The sequence below is a fragment of the Mobula hypostoma genome, chromosome 13 (assembly GCF_963921235.1).
Source record: "Mobula hypostoma chromosome 13, sMobHyp1.1, whole genome shotgun sequence".
Taxonomy (NCBI): Eukaryota; Metazoa; Chordata; class Chondrichthyes; order Myliobatiformes; family Myliobatidae; genus Mobula; species Mobula hypostoma.
The window spans coordinates 37,652,869-37,672,082 of NC_086109.1; the positions used below are offsets into that span (position 1 = coordinate 37,652,869).

Sequence of the window (19,214 nt, forward strand, 5' to 3'; positions counted from 1 at the left end):
TCCAAATCAAGAACACTTGAAGTACATTGGCTGCAGCTCTGAACCCTACTCCGACCCAAGAAGATTTCAGGTCTCAGCTCTCTATGCATTATATACCCCAGAATAGTAATACTATAATTACAGTTGCTTTCTGGCTGGATGGAAAATACTCCCATTGCTCTTTTCTGGCCATCTTCATCATCACGAATAGCAACATCTGAATCCCACAGGTTGGGCGGTTTGTGACTATTTTTGCAGGAACCATACGCACAACACTGATAGGCAAATGGCATTTCCAGCACCCTGCAATCAAGATATAAAATTTTCCAATTACTTTATAGAAGCTAAACACCTTCAATATTCAGTCTAGATGCTTTTGAGTTCAAAGTTTATTATCAAATGAAACAATGTTCAACTGCACAACACAAGGCATATAACTCACATGCAACACATAAGGTAATAATACCATAAATAAATTAACAATTAACATAGTGCATTTATGACACAGGGCAAAAAGTATTCTGATAATGCATTAACAGTTTACTTACAGTATATTCTTAGTATCACAGTGAGACACCATGCTAATTTTCTTGTATAGAGTAAAACATGGAATTCTTTTCACTTTCAGCAACACACACTAAATGTTGGAGGAACTTAGAAGGTCAGGCAGTATCTATGAATATGATACAGTTCGGTCCAAGACATGTCATCGGGAGTGGAAAGAGTGATGGCAGAGGCCAGAATAAAAGGGTGGGAGTATAGGGGGGAGCAAGAGCTGGCTGGTACATAGAACATAGAACATAGAATAGTACAGCACAGTACAGTACAGGCCCTTTGGCCCACAATGTTGTGCTGACCCTTAGACCCTGCCTCCCATATACCCCCCCCCACCTTAAATTCCTCCATATACCTGTCTAGTAGTCTCTTAAATTTATTGGTAATAGATAAATCCAGGTGAGAAGTGGAAGATAGGTGGGTGGGGGAGTGTAGGGGTGGGTGGCAGTGGGAACAATGTGAAAAGCTGAGGGGTGATAGATGGAAGGGGCAAATGGGTGGAAGAAGAAGGAATATAATCAGAAAGGACAGTAGATCATGGAATGAAAGGAAATCAGTGAGAACCCAAAGGGAGGAAGGCACAGGTGACGAGGGCAGGGAAGGGACAAGAGAAGGGACAAAGGTTCTGGGATGATAAGGGAAAACAAAATTGGGAGGGTTGCAGAACAGAGGGGAGTGGTTACTAGAAGTTAAAGAAATTAATGTCGATTTTTATCTGAATCCCATTTGTTACTTTATGCAGATGCACCGTGCTTCAGTAAATTTTATTATGATGTTCTGCATGGGTTATGAACATTTGCACAACCAGTATTGAGAATGTGTAACTACAACCATGAATATTAGCATTTTCTTTATCCAATGGGTGCCAAATGACATCCATTGGACAAATATGATAGAAGCAGCATTTAGAAGTAAATTATTAAATGGAACTGTAATGTCTGTAATGTCTTTGCCCTCTTGCATCAGCATGTGTAATATACGTTTTGTAGTTCAAGTGCTTTTTAGAAACAATGTTCATACTGCCTGCCACAGAAAATCACTTCACTATTCTGATGGCATTCATACCAGCTTAAGATTGAGTGGGTTGAGAGCTTCAAGCTGCATGGGTGAACATCACCAACAGCTTATCCTGTTCCACTACACAGGCACCAATGCCATGAAAGCTCAAAAACATCAATGCTCACAAGACTAAAGAAAGCTGGCATGTCCCTGTTGACCCCTATCAATTTCATCAATGCACCATAGAAAGCATCCTATCTGGATGCATAATGGCTTGGTATGGCAACCACAAGAAACTGCAGTGGGTTGCAGACACAGATTAACACATCATAGAAATCACTTTCCCTTCTATGAACGCTAATTATACTGCCTCAGTAAAGGCTGATTTATACTTGTGCGTACAGGCTACGCTGTAGGCCTGATTTATACTTTTGCGCAGCCCTATGCAGTAGCGAGCATGCGTTGTTGTATCAGCGTCGCTCTGCAATTCACCGCCAAAACGCTAGTTGGCGGTGGGGTTTCTACGCCACTGTGTTGAGTTTCTTTGTGACAGACATGGACGAGGAAATGCATTTCAAATATTTTCCGATGTCGGCAGGTAGATTTGACGATTTGGTTCATTGCCTCCAACCATATATTTCGCATCAGCGAACAGACATGGCGGAGAAAAGCCACCAGGAATGCGATGCTACCAAGCGGACCAATCACAGTTATTGTGGTCTGCGTCGCCGTGACGCGTGAGTTACATTTTTGGGGAGGTGCACGTCACCTCATGGCATAGGGTACGCAGTACCTACTGCATACATTTGACGCAGAAGTATAAATTGGGCTTACAGCAGCACAAGGGCAGCTTCTACCCCACTGTAGTAAGACTAAGGAATAGCTTCCTAGTAGACTTCTGACCTCACAATTTAACCTGTTATGATCTCACACGTTATTGTTTGTCTGCACTGCACTTCCTCTGTAGCTCTTCTGATTTATTTTACATTATTATAGTTTTAACTTGCTCTCCCTCAATGCACTATGTAATGATTTGATCTGTATGAACAAGCTTTTCACTGTCTCTCTAAACATGTGATAAACGAATGCCAATATGAAGAGTAATGAAACAAAATAATAAAATGATTTTTATTTTATAGAGATGCTGCCTGGCCTGCTGCGTTCACCAGCAACTTTGATGTGTGTTGCTTTGATGAAATAATTTGTTAGGACAAACCCCGATATTAATCATGAATTATAGCAAACACTGCGTACAAGAAAATTGTTCTGTATGGATTCACTTGTAACCAATCGTCCAATGGTCATTAACAGGGCAGTTGTTTTTCTCTGACACACACAGTATGCTGGAGGAACTCAGCAGGCCAGGCAGTATCTATGGAAAAGAGTAAGCACTTGGTGTTTTGGGCTGAGGTCCTGGCCTGAAATGTCGACTGTTTACTCTTTTCCATAGACGCTGCCTGACCTGCTGTTTCTCCAGCATTTTGTGTGCGGTGTTTGGGTTTCCAGCATCTGCAGATTTTCTAGTCATTGTTTATTGTGTCTTCTCTGCTTCATGGAATATATGTTAGCCTAAGGAATTAATTATCTTGTTATTTTGTGTTGTCGCAAACTGTTGACTATTTCTCCTATTAAGCATGAACATAATGATTTCAAGAAATCATTACATTGGAAAATGACTAATATAGTTTCATTTTAAATTAAAAGAAAGATACTTTTTGGATACAAATGTTAGATAATTTTCATTAAATAATTTTCAGAAGGCATTTCACTCTTTACTTTTTCAGATAGATTGCTTAACCATGGATTGTAAGCAAATATATTCTTCCCATCGATAAATGATGATTCAGCACAATTATCCTTTCAAATAAATTGCTCCATTAAATATAACACCAAACTGATATATAAACTTAGTTTGCCTCAAAAATCGTTTCCAGCAATGTATTTTTGTATTTTCTTATTTAAAACTTCACAACCAAATTAAAGTAAGTGATTAAAGTAGAACAAATTATTTGCTTTATAATCAAATTGATTTAATTTTTTAAATTAAAATAGTTTACACTTGTCATTTCTTAATGGAGAGTTCTGTGGGTACATTTCAGTAAACACTTTTCAATAATTTCTACTAACCATAACAACTATTTCAGTAACTAATATGATTGTCATTAATTTTATTACCGATGCACAGTAAACAATTTTCAATAATTTCTACTAACCATAACAAGAATTTCAGTAACTAATATGATTGTCATTAATTTTATTACCAATTGCACACTCATTCTCCAATTAAGAAGACAGGAAATTCTGGTCACCAGATGCCATGACATCACAAACACATGCGCATATGTTCTATCTATTTTGCTAATGTTATTAAGTTGCAAATACATTCAAAATGTTTCCAGTTCTGCTGCATGTAGTGACCAATGCAATTACTGTTTGATGTAAATGAATCATTTATTATAACCACATGAACCCTTAAATTTATGTCACTTCTCCAAATAGACTAAATACATTAATAGATCAAAAGGAAGATTATTGCTATTTTGTTCTGAAGGAGCATTTGAGAATTTAAAGGTTTAGTGCTAAAGCTTTCTAAATTTCCTACCTTAACTTGGGAAAATTTTCTTCTGGAAAGGATTCTGATAGTGCAAGATTTCCTTTCAGCTTCAGATGTGTCAGTCCACTTAGACCATTCAAAGGGAGAGAGGAAAGCCGATTGAATGTCAGATCCCTGCAAAATATTGAATATATTAAAGATCTGCAGTTAAGAATACATTTGTAATGAATATGTAAACAGCAAATGAGATGTTTAATTCATTCATGGAAATGCACATATTTTGCACTTGTAAATATTGATCTGCTGATCAGAGTCCTAACTCCATTATTGATGCTACTACTGTTCACAACTGTGGGTGGCTACTTGATTGTTTCATCCATTTTGTATGATCAATAACCTTTCAGTCAATGAACTGGTAAGCAGAGATTGCCAGAAGATTTGGTGTGTCTGGTTGCTGGAATCATATCTTGCACTGGTTTAATTTAAAACTTTTTGAAGCATTCTGATCTCACAGGGAAACCTCACAAGTGTGCTTTTATAACTTGTTATTGCTGATATAATACATATGCTGTGACTACTTCCCAGCTCACTCCTACAATCAGGTTAGTAGAGGAAATTGCAGTGAACATACAATTGACAAAAGATTCTGTAGGTGACCTGCTCCTATTTCTATTTCATATGGTCTTATGATCCTATCAAACATAGCATCTGGTCAGAAGAAAGATCTGAAAGAAGTTAATATTGACTGTAAAATGCCTTTCAGGAAGTTGATTGGATGATAACCCCTCTGGGTAATAATCTGCATCCTAGCGTACTTAAGGACATGGAACTAGAAATTCTCAGAGCCCAATTGTCTGTATCCCATAGTAATTAAAGACATGAAACCACAAACAGTACTCTCACAGCTACCTGGACTATGCCTCTTCCCATCCTGTAACTTGTAAAAATGGCATCCTCTTCTCTCAATTGCTCTCCTCTTCTGCATCTGCTCTCAGGATGAGGCTGTTTATTCTAGAATAAAGGAGATGTCCTCCTTTTTCAAAGAAAGGGGCTTCTCTTCCTCCACCATCAATGCTGCCCTCAACCATATCTCTTCCATTTCACGCATGTCAGCTCTTACCCCATTCTCCCGCCATTTTACCAGGGATAGGGTTTCTCTTGTCCTCACCTATCACCCCACCAGTCTCCATGTTCAGCATATAATTCTCCGAAACTTCGGCCATCTCCAAGAGAATCCCACCACCAAACACATATTTCCCTCCCCCTCCACTTTCTGCTTTCTTCAAGGATCGCTCCCTAGGTGACTCCCTTGTCCATTTGTCCCTCCCCACTGATCTCCCTCTTAACACTTATCCTTGCAAGTGAAACAAGTGCTACACCTGCCCCTACACCTCTTCCCTCACTACCATTCAGGACCCTAAACTGTCGTTCCAGGTGAGGTGACACTTCACCTGTGAGTCTGTTGGGGTCATATACTATATCTGAAAATCCTGGTGCGGCCTCCTGTATATTGTTAAGACCCAACGTAGATTGGGAGACTGCTTCGCCAAGCACCTATGCTCTGTTCACCTATAAAAGCAGGATCTCCTAGTGGCCACCTATTTTAATTCTACTTCCTGTTCCCATTCTGATGTGTCTATCTATGGCCTCCTCCACTGCCATGATCAGGCCACACTTAGGTTGGAGGAACAACACCTTATGTTCCATTTGGGTTGTCTCCTACCTGATGGCATGAACATCCATTTCTGGTAATGGACCCCACCCCTCCTCTCCTTCACCCTTTTCCTTCTCTCACTTTATCTCCTTGCCCGCCCATCGCCTCCCCCTGGTGCTCAAACCCCCTTTTCTTTCCTCCATGTCTCTTTTACCAATTTACTTCCCAACACTTTACTTCATCCCCTCCTCCCTCAGATTTCACCTATCACCTTGTGTTTCTCTCTCCCCTCCCCACTCCTCAGCTTCTTTTCTCCGGTCCTGCTGAAGGGTCTCGGTCTGAAACATCGACTGTACTCTTTTCCATAGATGCTGGCAGGCCTGCTGAGTTCCTCCAGCATTTTGTGTGTGTTGCACAAACAGTAGATGGATTGTTTGTCATATTCCCACGTTCATTAGACTCTTGATCAGTTATTATGGATTGGAGGTAGCCAACTGAAATTCAAGGTGGATGGAGACAGAAAGTCTGGAAGTTTTGACTAGTTAGTCTGACACTGGTAGTGGGGAAAAGTTAGAGTACATGATTGAAGATGTAATAGCAGAGCATTTGGAAAACAGCAGCAAAATTGGATAACGTCAGCAAAGTTTTATAAAATGGAAATCGTGCCTGACAAATATGCTAAAACTTTTTGAGTATGTACCCTACCGAGAGGGTAGAAGAGAATTAGTGAATGTTGTGTATTCAGACCTTTGGAAGACCTTTGAAATGATCCCTCATAAGAGGTTAATGTGAAAAATTAAAGCATGTGGATTGCAGGTAATGTACTGACATGAATGGAGAACGTGTGCAGACAAGAGGTAAAGAAAAGTGTTAAATGGGTCCTTTTTGAGTTGACACCATGTAACTTCATTTATTTAGATGAGGGAATTATATGTAATACCTCCAAGTTTGTGGATGACACAATGTCCTAGCAAAGTTTGAGTCATTAGGGAGAAGCAGAGAGGCTCCTGAACGATTTAGGAAGGGTGAGTGTAATGGGCAAGCACTTGAAGTACTGTTTGAAGTTTTGATCTCCTTTTCTGGTGAAAGATGTTCTTGCTATGGAAGAAGTGCAGAGAAGTATATTCACTAAAATTCAGTAGAATATAGCCATAATGAGAGTGTACAAATTAGATGCAGGAAAGATGCTCATAATGATGGGGGAGTTCAGAACTAGAGGTTATAGACTAATGAGACAGGGTAGGACTGGTAGGAGATACAGGTGGATGTCTTCATGAAAGAGTAGTGAAGCTCTGTATAGTAAAGGAGGCTGAGGTCAAATGGAGGACAAGGAAATGGCAGATGAACTGAATAAGTATTTTGCATCAGTCTTCACCGTGGAAGACACTAGCAGAAGTGTGTGAAGTTGCCATTACTAGGAAGAAGGTTCTGGAGAAACTGAAAGATCTGAAGATAGGTCAGTCACCTGGACCAGATGGTATACACCACAGAGTTCTGAAAGAGCTGGCTGAGGAGATTGTGGAGGCATTAAGTATGATCTTTCAAGGATCAATTGATTCTGGCATGGTTCCGGAGGAATGGAAAATTGCAGAAGTCACTCCACTCTTCAAGAAGGGAGAGAGGTCGAAGAATGGAAATTATAGGCCAATTAGTCTGACCTTAGTGTTTTGGGAAAAGTTGGGGTCAATTTTTGAGCATTTGGTTTTGGTCAACTTGGATGTACTTGATATAATAGGCCATAGTCAGCATGGTTTCCTTAAGGGAAAATCTTGCCTGACAAGTTGCCATGAATGAGGCTGCTTAACAATTTAAGAGCCCATGGTATTACAGGAAAGATACTAGCATGGATAGAGCATTGGCTGAATGGCGGGAGGCAAAGAATGGGAATAAAGGGAACCTTTTCTGCTGGGCTGTTGGTGATTAATTCTGTTCCAAAGGGGTCTGTGTTGGGACCACTTCTTTTTGGATTATATGTCAATAATTTGGATGACAGAATTGATGGCTTTGCGGATGATACGAAGGTAAATAGAGGAGGAGGTAGGTTTGAGGAAGTAGAGAGGCTACAGAAGGACTTAAACAGATTAGGAGAATGGAAAAAAAGTGGCAGATGAAATACAGTGTCAGGAAATGTGTAATCATGCACATAGGTAGAAGAAATAAAAGCCTAGATTATTTCCTAAATGGAAAGAAAATTTAAAAATCTGATGCACAAAGGGACGTGGGTGTCCTCGTGCAGGATTCCTTAAAGGTTAATTCACAGGTTGAGCTGATGGTGAGGAAGGCAAATGCAATGTTAGCATTCATTTCGAGAGGATTAGAATATAAAAGCAAGGATGTAACGTTGAAGCTTGATAAGGTACAGGTGAGGCCTTGCTTGCAGTATTGTGGGAAGTTCTGGGCACCTCATCTGAGAAAGGATGTGTTGACATTGGAGTTTCATGAAAATGATTCTGGGATTGAAAGGCTTGTCGCATGAAGAGAATTTGATGACTCTGGGACTCCACTCACTGGAGTTCTTAAGAACGAGGGTTGACGTCATTGAAGCTTATCAAATGTTGAAAAGCTTTAATAGAGTGGATCTGGAGAGGATGTTTCCTGTGGTGGGCTTGCATAAGATCGGGGTCACAGCCTCAGAAGAGAGGGGCATCCTCTTGGAATGGAGAGGAGATGGAATTTCTTCAGCTTGAGAGTGGTGAATCTGTGGTATTTGTCATCTCAGCCAGCTGTGGAGGTCAAGTCTTTGGATAGATTTAAGGTAGAGATTAATAGATTCTTGATTAGTCAGGGCATGATATAGGCAGAAGGCAGGAGATTGTGCTGAGAGGGAAAATGGAACAGCCATGCTGAAATCGCAGAGACCCAATGGGCCAAATGGCCTAATTCTGCTCCTATTTCTTAAGGTTTTATGGTCTAGTTCATTAAGCATTTAAGAAAGTGTTAGATAGAGTGTTAATGAGATTGAGAGATATTGGATAAAACAGGAACAGGCTACTGTGTTTGGTGATCATCATCAATTTCATTAATTGGTAGAGAGGACTGAAGCACTAAATGGCTTCCTTTGCTCCTAATTTATGTGTTTCTAAGGAAGATCCTGTTGGCTTAGCTGGGACATATAGACAATAGACAATAGGTGCAGAAGTATTTATGCTTCTTTCAAAGTGAAATTTGGATGTTTGGGTTAATGAGGTAAAAATTGAGTCCATGAAAGCAGCGTTCAGGCCAGTTAATCTTTGCCCTTTACTTCATATCCTACCACCTTCAGCACCTTTAATGTACTTAGTTACTGGTTTCACAGCGAGAGAGGCTGCCATGTTGCAAGCTGCCTGTAGGCAATGGTTGAGTTTGCCATTATTAATCCGAATTTCATAATAACTTGAGTTTCTCACCAAAGATTTTGTGTGTGCAGTCTGATACACTCACTCTACACCTGCTGAAGTCTACATAATCTCAAAACTGCTCCTATTGTCTTCTATGCTTTTTATGTGTCCTTATATGTACAATATTAACAATATGAAAAGCAGGGAACTTTAGAAATGTAGAGGGGAAGCAAATTGAAATCTGTTACCCTGAGGCATGTCACACGAGAAGAATTCATAGATTCTCTAAATATTATTAATCAAAAATTACCTCTTTCAATAAGCTATCAATGAATGCTTGGATATATTAAAGGATGGGAAATGCTGTATATAGCCTGGACATTAATGTTCTGTGTACGGAAAGCGCTTGTTATTTGTTATGTTCCTGCTTCCAATTAGCATAAAACTAAAACTGATGTTATCGTCAGTGGTTAAACGATAAATATCTGGAAGTAAATGTGGCAAGTTGCATACATCTGAGCTAGCAAATACAGGTGCAGATAAATTCATTTTGTCAGTAATAATGATGATTTCAGCTTCCTCAATGCCACAATGGTATAAATTTTAGAGGTAATGTACAACATGCTGATGTGAGCATATAGTCAGTAGATAGTGTGTTTATTGTGACTGAATTTCTAAACAAATGTCCTTAAAGTAATCTAATTTGAATTGCTATGACAGGCATAAATAGGAATTAATATTTATATTTGTTTATACACTGTCTCTTCTCTGAAGTAATGGCCACTTTCATCACTCTTAAAATGGTCACTCACTGACTAAGTTACATTTTGGAAAAAATAATGTAACCATTAGCTGCTTTATCTTAATTTTGAAATATTCCATTTTCAGTTGTAGATGATATTGAAATGAATTCCATATATTTCTGCTGCTGTTCAATTTTATTACTTGTTATATCATTATATCAGGGCAACTCGTCACGGAGGATATTTGAAAACAATGCATTGGTTTTATTCTAGAAACAGTACATGGAAACACTTGACAGATCCAGATTATATAAAGGAGAAAGAAAATTGCTACTGAATGACAAAATAATTACTGGAAGTGCCAATTGCTGAATTTATTACTCTAACTTGACAAGCAGTCAGAAAAATACAGTGAATTTCAGTTAATTGAGCCATCAATTAATCGGAGAAGCCGCTTATTTGAGACAAAACTTATAAAGAACAAAAATTAATCTAGAAAACAGCAGGGATCCCTTTCGTTTATTTGGAACACTATGCTGCTTAATTGGAGCAGGAGATTGTTGCTGAACAATTTGTAACTAGTACTACTCACATGCATGCTGTGAGGCAGTTAGACACTATTCCGTGCTTAGAGTGAACAGTTTTTTAAATGGTGTCAGTTGTGTATGTTTGTGTTCAAAAAGCAGTGATTTTTGTCACTGATAGTTGGAAAGAAATAAACAGTAAGACAATTTAAAATTGTTCTGCTCATTGAGGTTTCAAGCATTCAGGCATGGAGATGCCAGAAACAGCTAGGAGTGTAAATGAAATGATTGCACTACTTCAGCAAGTTAGGAACTATGAAGAATTTGAAGGTGTCAACAATCATCTTGAATGTTACAATGACAATGAAGATTTGGCAGATACATTTGTTGAAAACATTGTATGAAGGCATTCCACTATCTGCACTAGGTGTCTGCACTGACTTTGTTCATTTGCAGTCAATCAAAAGATCATATTTATTGTCGGTCAGATCCAATGATGATAGTGATACCTGTATGGGAGAGTTTTTAAAGTGGAAAAACAGCTGCACTTGGACAGTTCTACTCTCTCGACTTTGGAAGTTCAGTTCCAGTGGTATGAGTAGTCACACAGACTGGGTTCTTCCTTGGTTGTAGTGGATAACCATGACTTCCTCTGTGCCTTGTCATGCCCTTCGCCTTCCATGAAGCATTGCAGAACCACTTTCTTGGCCATTGGATCTCACTGCTAGAACAGGCATGTACCTAATTCACTAGGGTATGAAGCCCACTGCATCACCTCATCTGTGGTTTATCCCACTTATTGAATCGGTGTACTCGAGTGTGGCTGCGGTCGCCTGCAAACAGCTACTTGGAGCCACAGGTGAGGGCTGAGTGTCTGGTGGGGATCAAAGTTAAGTGAGCTGCCCTGGAATGGAAATCACAAGCTCTTTCACCAGAGGTGCTACCCTCCCTGGACACCCTATACATGGCAGCATGAACTGGATGAATTCCAGTTGATAACTATTAGGGATTAACACACCGTTTTACACACTGCAGTAGGATTGATAGTGTTCTAATATGTACTGTATTTTATTTAAATAAATAATTTGTAACTCAGCTAAATGGTAGTTTGACATTTTAAAAAACTGATTGCCTGTGAAACGTCGGTTAATTAGGACAGCCACTTAATTGCGCCAAAACATACTGGCCTCAATATGTCCCATTTAACCAGAATCCACTATATTGTAATAGCACACAAAATGCTAGAGGTACTCAGCATGTCAGGCAGCATCAATAGAAAGGAATAAAGAGTCAACCTTATGGGTTGACACCCTTCCTCAGGACTGTAAAGGAAGGGAGAAGAAGTCAGAAGAAGAATCAGTTGGGGTGGGGGGAAAGGAGAAGGTGTACAGGCTGGAAGGTGATAGGTGAAGCCAGGTGAGGGGGAGGACAGTGGGTGGAGGGGAGTGGGGTATGAAATGAGAAACTGGGAGGTTATAGGTTGAAAAGGTAAAGGGCTGAAGAAGAAGGAATCTAACCGGAGAGTGGATCCTGTGAGAATGGGAAAGAAGAGGAGAAATGGAAAATGTTGCAATACTTATTTTATGATATGATTATATTAAAGATCATTTTAGCACATTGGAACACTATTTGAAATTATATTAAGTTTTGTACACAACATAATGTAAGCTTGTGAGTAAGGCCATGTGTTCTGTTATTCAGCTAGAATTGTGTTTTATAAGCAACAGTAAATGAAAATACTTACAATTTTTTTAATGATCGTAATGAGGCAAAGGCATCAAAGTGAATGACTGCTATATCATTCCAACTAAGATCCCTGGGATAGAAACAAATATTTTTATCAGCTAAAGCTCTAAGACATAATTTGAGATGCTCTATTGTCAATGCAATTTTCAATAAACATATGAATTAAATAATACTTCCATGCAGAATAGAATAATATTTCATTAAATTCTGCGTCAAGAACTTGCTGTATTTAATCATTAAAGATGAATTTTATTGTCACACTCTCTTGAATTAACCTTAATCAAAATACCACAAGGAGGCCTGAGAAAATTAGGGTTGGCAGTTGTAATGTAATGTATGGATAGTCAGCTGCAAATCATTGAGTTATAATAGCACATTATGAAACCGTGTGACTTTTACAAAACATAGAAAATCAACTTAGATTGATTCCAAACCATAATGATTTTTTCACTCACAGACTTTAATGAGATGAAATCTGATTGGATGTCCACTGAAAGCTTGCTGTTCTTTGTTTACCAAATGATCTGGCATGCTCTGGACTGAGGCCATTCATTGATTATCAGCAAATAGATAAGTCAAGTTACTCACTTCCACTGGTATGTCAGTCATGATGGAATGGCAGATCAGACTCAATGGGCCGAATGGCCTAATTCCGCTTCTATGTCTTATGGCCTTATGGAATTACAGTATGTTATACTTGGTCAACCTAGCAGACATTTCTCAGCTGTATCTTTTCTTGGGATCTTGAATAGAAGGGGATAACTACACTCACTTGCCCCATCATTGAAATGTTCCTACAAGGACTTTAAGGACTCTTTATCTCATTATCTCATGTTCTTGTTATTTGTTACTCTTTATTTATATTTGCATTTGCACATTTTGTTGTCTTCTGCACTCTGGTTGATCTTTTATTGATCATGTTATAGTGACTATTCTATAGGTTTGCTGAGTATGTCCACAAGAAAATGAATCTCAGGGTTGTATGCGGTGACGTATATGTACGTCAATAATAAAATTTACTTTGAACTTTGAGTGGTCTCAGAAGTACTAGCTCCCAAATAAGGACACAGCTAGGAAGCAACAAGTTGTCCTTGTAAAACATCTTGAGTGGCAGATATAGAGAAAAAAAACACCACTCATCCAGCTTTACCTGTTTTACATTGCATGATTATCACCCTCACTGAGCACATACACACACATGAATTGAAAGCAGGTATGGGCCATTCTACCCCTTGAGCCTATTCTGCCATTTGATAAGATCATGGTGAATCTGATCAAGCCTCTTATACCCAGTAATTTTTCATCTGTTTGCTTAGGAAGACTCTATCCACCTTTCCCTTAAAATTATTCAAAGAATGTGTTTTTACCACTCTTTGAAAAGGAGAGTTTCAAGGATCACAACACCTTAATAGAAAAACATTTCTTTATCTCTCTTAAAGGGACTACCTCTTAATTTTAAAGACTGACACTCAAATTGAGATTCTTCCACAAGAGGAAAAGTCCTCTCCACACCCACTCTGTAAAGGCTGTTGAGGGTCCACTGTGCTTCAGTCAAGTGCACTCTCACTCTACTGAACTTACGCAGATAGAAGCCTAGCATGTTTAATATTTCCTCAGAAGGCAAACCTCCCATTCCAGCTGTTTGCTTATCATTATCCTTCCCTGACAGCTAGCACTCTTCTCTGCATTTCTCATTCCAGTCTTACATCTATTGGACTTACTTCCCACCCCCTTAATAGTTCCAATTTGAGCCAGCAACCACTATTCTTCCTGTGATCTTGTCACCCCTTAGAAAAACAATTGCACCAATAATTATCAGAGGAGCCTAGATCACAAAAATGGGAAGCTACCTACCAATGCACAGACCAGGAAAATTAACCTCCCATTTCAATAGCAGGATGCAGGTCAGAAGTTGGCAATTTGGTGGTTGCAAAGGAACCTGTGATTTAGCCACCTTCGATAGAAGGTGAAAAATTATATTTCAGGCAATTTGGCCTGAAATCATTTTTTCTCAAATCCATGTGTATGAAGTAATTGGAGGTACTGCCTGTTTGTTGATGCAGTAAAGTGATAAACTGTATTTTTCCCAAATAAATGAGTCCTGATCCAAAATATGATCATTGTGAAAATGAATTTAGTGATGTATCAGTTCCTATGTACTTTAAGCATAAATGAGTTATCACTGAACAATACAAGCTGTCTCTTACTTTCTCTTTGGGTAGTCTCTAAAACATGGTCTTGGGGAGAAGTAACGCAATAAGAAGTTGCTACAATAATGTTTTTTTCTAGTTTTCATTGCAATCAGAAGTAACATTGTTCAATCATGATTGTGTGATGGAAGCAGCAAATATTTTGCAATGAGAATAGCAGAAAAATCTGTCCTCTTACCCATTCTTGGTGTTCTGTAAATGAAAAACACCGTAAATTTACACTACAATTTAGCCTGTTCAGCCAACTGTGTTCCAGCAATACTACCCAACCTATCTCCATCATGCAATGTTCAGGCCTTTGGCATGTGTGCAGATAATGAGAGAACCCTGTGCTCAAAATTATCTCCATTCTGTTTGCAGTCCCTTCACAGGAAATGAAGGTATGCAGCTTATAGGTTAATTATTGAAGATATTTCTGCCAGTTTAACGTAATTGACATAGGATTGAGCTCTAATGGAGATCTCATAGTTAAGAAACCACGAAACTAGTAAGTGATATTTATGAATAGATTATGTCTGATAAATTGACTTTGTTCTTGAATGACTTATTGCTCCAAAGAAAGTGTTTCACTTTTCTTTTAAGGGGGGAAATTGGTTTGTTATAATATGGTCATCATAAACTGGATTGTGTTCTTTGTTGGTCTCTGGGCTTACATGAATCATATGAAATATATAAGGAATAATTTTAGAAACTCAGTGAAACAGTTTAATAGGGCTTGGTGATTTGTAACATAAGATGCAGATGATCTATTGTCTGCTAAGGGTTAATGTTTTGTAACTGAGGGTTACATCTGTGAGAAAAAGTCACTTTCCCACAGAGCTTGTTGAATCAGGACAATGAATACAAAAGAAGCAAATAACTATGAACAAAGTTTATTTACTGCTGCAAGTTATGGTATTTCACGCTGGAGGCATAATCTTTTTGTCTTTTCTAATTGTTTATGACTGTTTATTGCAGAATATAGGCAAGGTAAGTTATAGCCTTGACAAAACACAACTAAAAGTCAGTATTAGGATGCGATTTCTTGTCCTCATAACAAATGTTGAAAACATCTGTTACAAGAGCAATGGACGCTACACCTACTGAGAGCATTCACAAGCATCTTATTTTATATGACTGCCAGCGCAATTGAGTTCCAAGTTGGTGCCTGGAATCAGGTTTCTATCTTATCAGCAGAACAGTACAAGTTCATTGGGGAGGCTTGCTTCAGGAAAGAATGCAAAATGCTACTCACAGAGATCGTAGAGCCATTAGTTGTTGAAATGTGTCAGCTCTGATTTCAGTGATTCTATTGTGCTGTAGGCCACTGAAAAGACAAACAGTACAATGAGATCAAGGTTGCAAGACATCATTCTTGTTTCAGAGGACAGAGAGGGAGAAAAAAAATCATTCACTTTGGCATGAGAAAAGACAAAACATAACGGAAGTGGTTTGTATCAAATGTTCATGAAGTGGCTTAATGTTAAACAGAAGATAACTTGCCATTATCTGATTTTTGAATCAGTTTTCTTTTCCAATTTCCGCCTGAGGGCACCGACCCATGCTGGGATATGTCTCCTTGGGTACCAGTTACCATCTGGTACCTCCCCCAAGAGGGATTTCTTTATATGTAAAACCTGAGATCAGGTCACCAGGCTATTTTGTTATGGGAATTATTAAAATCCAGGCTGATTCTGTTCTCCTCTGATATCTGACACCCTTCAGGGAAGTCCACTAGCTTAGAATCACCAGGGGAACAGCAGCCTGACTCCATTTTCTCTTGACCAACAACACTGAGGCCACTTACATTATGATTATCATTCCGAGGATCTCTTTGCATCCTTACAGCCATTCCTCTCAATTCCAATGAAAAGAGGCACTGGTCCTGCACCAAGTGCAGGATAACCTGTCAGATTTGCCACCTTTTCCCCACTGGAACTGTAGGCAGTGTCTAGCAGCTCTTCTATTCCTCTCTGAGAATCCTGAGTTTGGAACCATGCAAGCAAGAAAATGTCAGCAGTCCTGTGTGTATTTGACTCCAAGTCCAGCACAGTGTATTGTCTTGAATTGTTTAACGTTGGCCGGTTTCACATCATCACTTGAAGCTCTTTCCCGACTTTGATATTGATTGCCCAGCTATATTTGAGGATACCTCTTACTGTTCGCTTTGTACTACCTTGAATTGTAATGCTGAAACAGAGTGCTGGCCTCTTATAATGTATCCAAACAAATGCAACCTCTTTTATTGGTTACCTTCCAAAAAATAACTTGCTGGTTCCAATTTCTGCATGGTTGGTTCCAATTTCTGGACGACTCCTTGAACCAGTATTAAATATCTGAATTATTTATTGAATGATTTTTTTTGGACATACAGCGTGGAACAAGCCTTTCTGGCCCACCTGCTGTACTGCCCAGCAATGCACCTATTTAACTCTCATCTAACTTCCGGACCACTTACAATGCTCAGTTAACCAGCGATTGGTAAGTCTTTGGACTGCAGTAGGAAACGAGAGCAGCTGGAGGAAACCCACACAGTCATGGGGAGAACATGCAAACTTCTTACATACAGCACCAGAATTGAACTCCAAACTCTGATGCCCAGAGCTGTAATAGGTTATACTAACCACTTTGCTACTCTACCATGATTCCCCTATCTATGTAGATACCTCTCCAAGCAACAGAATTCAATCAGTTCAATTTTCAATATCGCAGAACTGAGTAAACAAGTGATGCAACCCTATCTTCAGAGAGTAATTGCTGGTAGCCTGATTGTAATTGGCTTTGTTCAATGGCTGGTGGCAATGATTCTGGTCTATACTTTCGGACATTAAATTTTCTGCATTAATAGGCCTTAGATACTCATAACTTGTTCTTCTTTCTATTTTTTATTGCCACTTTACAAATGAACATTGATCTTGGAGATTGTCATAACTTTTTTTTTCTCAATAAGTATTTCAATTCTATTGCTCTTTGAATTTTTGTCCAGTCTTTCTCATATATTTTTGAAGCTTGTCGGGTGTAACTTTTATCAGTCACTTGTCAAAGGAAAAACTCCAGGTTGTTGATCTTCCTTACCCTGACTGAACATTATTTACTTGAAATTATTAAAAGCCTGAAAGATCTTCTACAGAATGGCAAGTTATAGGTCAGGGAAAAATGAATTGATGGATTGTTCCTTCCCTGGTCTTGTTTCATCCTTGAGCTGTTTCTGTAGGCTAATGTTGTAACTTCTAGACAATCAATACTGTCCTTCCATTCTTAGGTGCTCTCAACCAGGGGATATAAATGTTCTAGCATTCTGGACTGCAAAATACATTTTTAAAACTGCAAGGTATTTGTGTGAAACAGGGGCAAATAAAGCTTCTTTATGAAATGTTCATTCTAACAAGAACGTTCAATACAGCATAGATTATTACAGAATCATAAAGTATAAGAACTTACATTTCTTCAAGCTTCTGGCAATTGTGGAAACTTGGTAATATATGAATTCGATTGTATGATAATTCCCTGTAATAAAAGGAAAAAAGGAAGAGACAAAAACAATTATTTATTTAATTCTGGTTTGCAATGAATTGTGTAAATTTAGGTTACTGTGAATTTCAAAATTGTGTGGTTTAACTGCTTAGAAATGAGCTAAATGAGAACTTGTTTTGAAATCAAATGGTCATATAACATGTATAGAAGAGGGAAAGGTGAGGTAACTTCCAGGGCCAGATACACGGAGAATAATCAGCTGACAGAGGAGACATTTCAGAACTCTTTAACTTTATAGGTAGAACTTTATTTAGGAAAACGTAGGTCAAACTGGAAATGTAAATGAGATTTTTGAATAATGGATTTATTTTAGAGATTAGTTTTGTAATGGAAATCTCCAAAACTGGCTGCTATACAAATTAGTCAAAATTAATTAACATTGATGAATTAACATCACCTTGTGTGTAGAACTCAGCATAAGTTAAAAATAATGTAAATAAATTTCAGTGAAATAGTGAGCTGCGTTGATTTATACCAAGACAGTAAGCTGAAAATTTACTCCAGTTAGCACTTTGAAAAAGTTACATCAGATTGGGGGGGGGGTGGGAAGAACAGAGATTTGGATAACACTGGGTTCAGAAGCTTAGATTGTAATTTACACAATGTCAAATTGGATTGGGAGATAGTTCAGAAATTCTATAGCAATTCTGTAAGATATAATAATAGGAAAGGCACTTCTAGAGGCAAGTTAAATAATGCCTAAAGAATGGAGAAAGATATAGACATTCTTCATGATTATTGATATAATAGCTAACGACAAATGTAACGGCATGTGAGTCTTTATAGGATGTTTCAAGAACTGGAGAACATGAGTTAAGAGGAATAACTGGATAGGCTGGGACTGTTTGTCCAGAGCAAAAATGACTGTGGGTTACTCTTTCTTCCAAGATTAGGAAGTAAAACACTAGAGGGCATAGTGTTAAGGTGATGGGAGAAAGATCCAACGGAGATCTGAGAGGAAGAACCTTCACACAGGCTGGTTTATATATGGAACAAGATGCCAGGAGAAGAGCTAGAGATGATACAACTACATTATAAGAACATTTGAAAGGGAATGTGGATAGGAAAGGTTCAAGGATATGAGTCAAAGAGACTAACTTAAGCAGTGCGTTAGTCAGCATGGACATATTGGGCCAAAGGGCCCATTTACATGCAGTATAACAACGATTCTATCAATCAATAAATGGAAGCAAAGTCCCTGGGAAATAATTGTATGTTATGTTAAGACATTCGAATCTCTCTAAATTGTTGAGATAAGATGAGTCAAACATATCTTCACAACTCAAATTCTCTTATCATTTTTGGCATATATATTTGCATTAATTCAAGAGATGAATTGGGGGAATTACTTCAAGTTTTACTGCCAATAATGGGGAAATAATAACTACATTAGCAAATCCAAATGCATCAGGATGTACAC

The 19,214-nt window shown here is 38.5% G+C and overlaps 1 protein-coding gene across 2 annotated transcripts in view; it reads right to left on the bottom strand.

Moving 5' to 3' along the window:
* Positions 1-19,214, bottom strand: part of LOC134355941 (leucine-rich repeat-containing G-protein coupled receptor 6) — a 369,855-nt gene that overhangs the window by 6,275 nt on the left and 344,366 nt on the right. The window contains exons 12-16 of one of the 2 annotated variants that reach the window (XM_063066482.1): positions 17,702-17,767; positions 15,516-15,587; positions 12,070-12,141; positions 4,136-4,261; positions 122-282 (exon numbers count right to left, since the gene is read on the bottom strand). In XM_063066482.1, coding sequence (XP_062922552.1) covers positions 122-282; positions 4,136-4,261; positions 12,070-12,141; positions 15,516-15,587; positions 17,702-17,767 — 497 coding nt within the window. The remainder of the gene's footprint in view (positions 1-121; positions 283-4,135; positions 4,262-12,069; positions 12,142-15,515; positions 15,588-17,701; positions 17,768-19,214) is intronic. The other variant, XM_063066483.1, reaches the window with a different exon arrangement.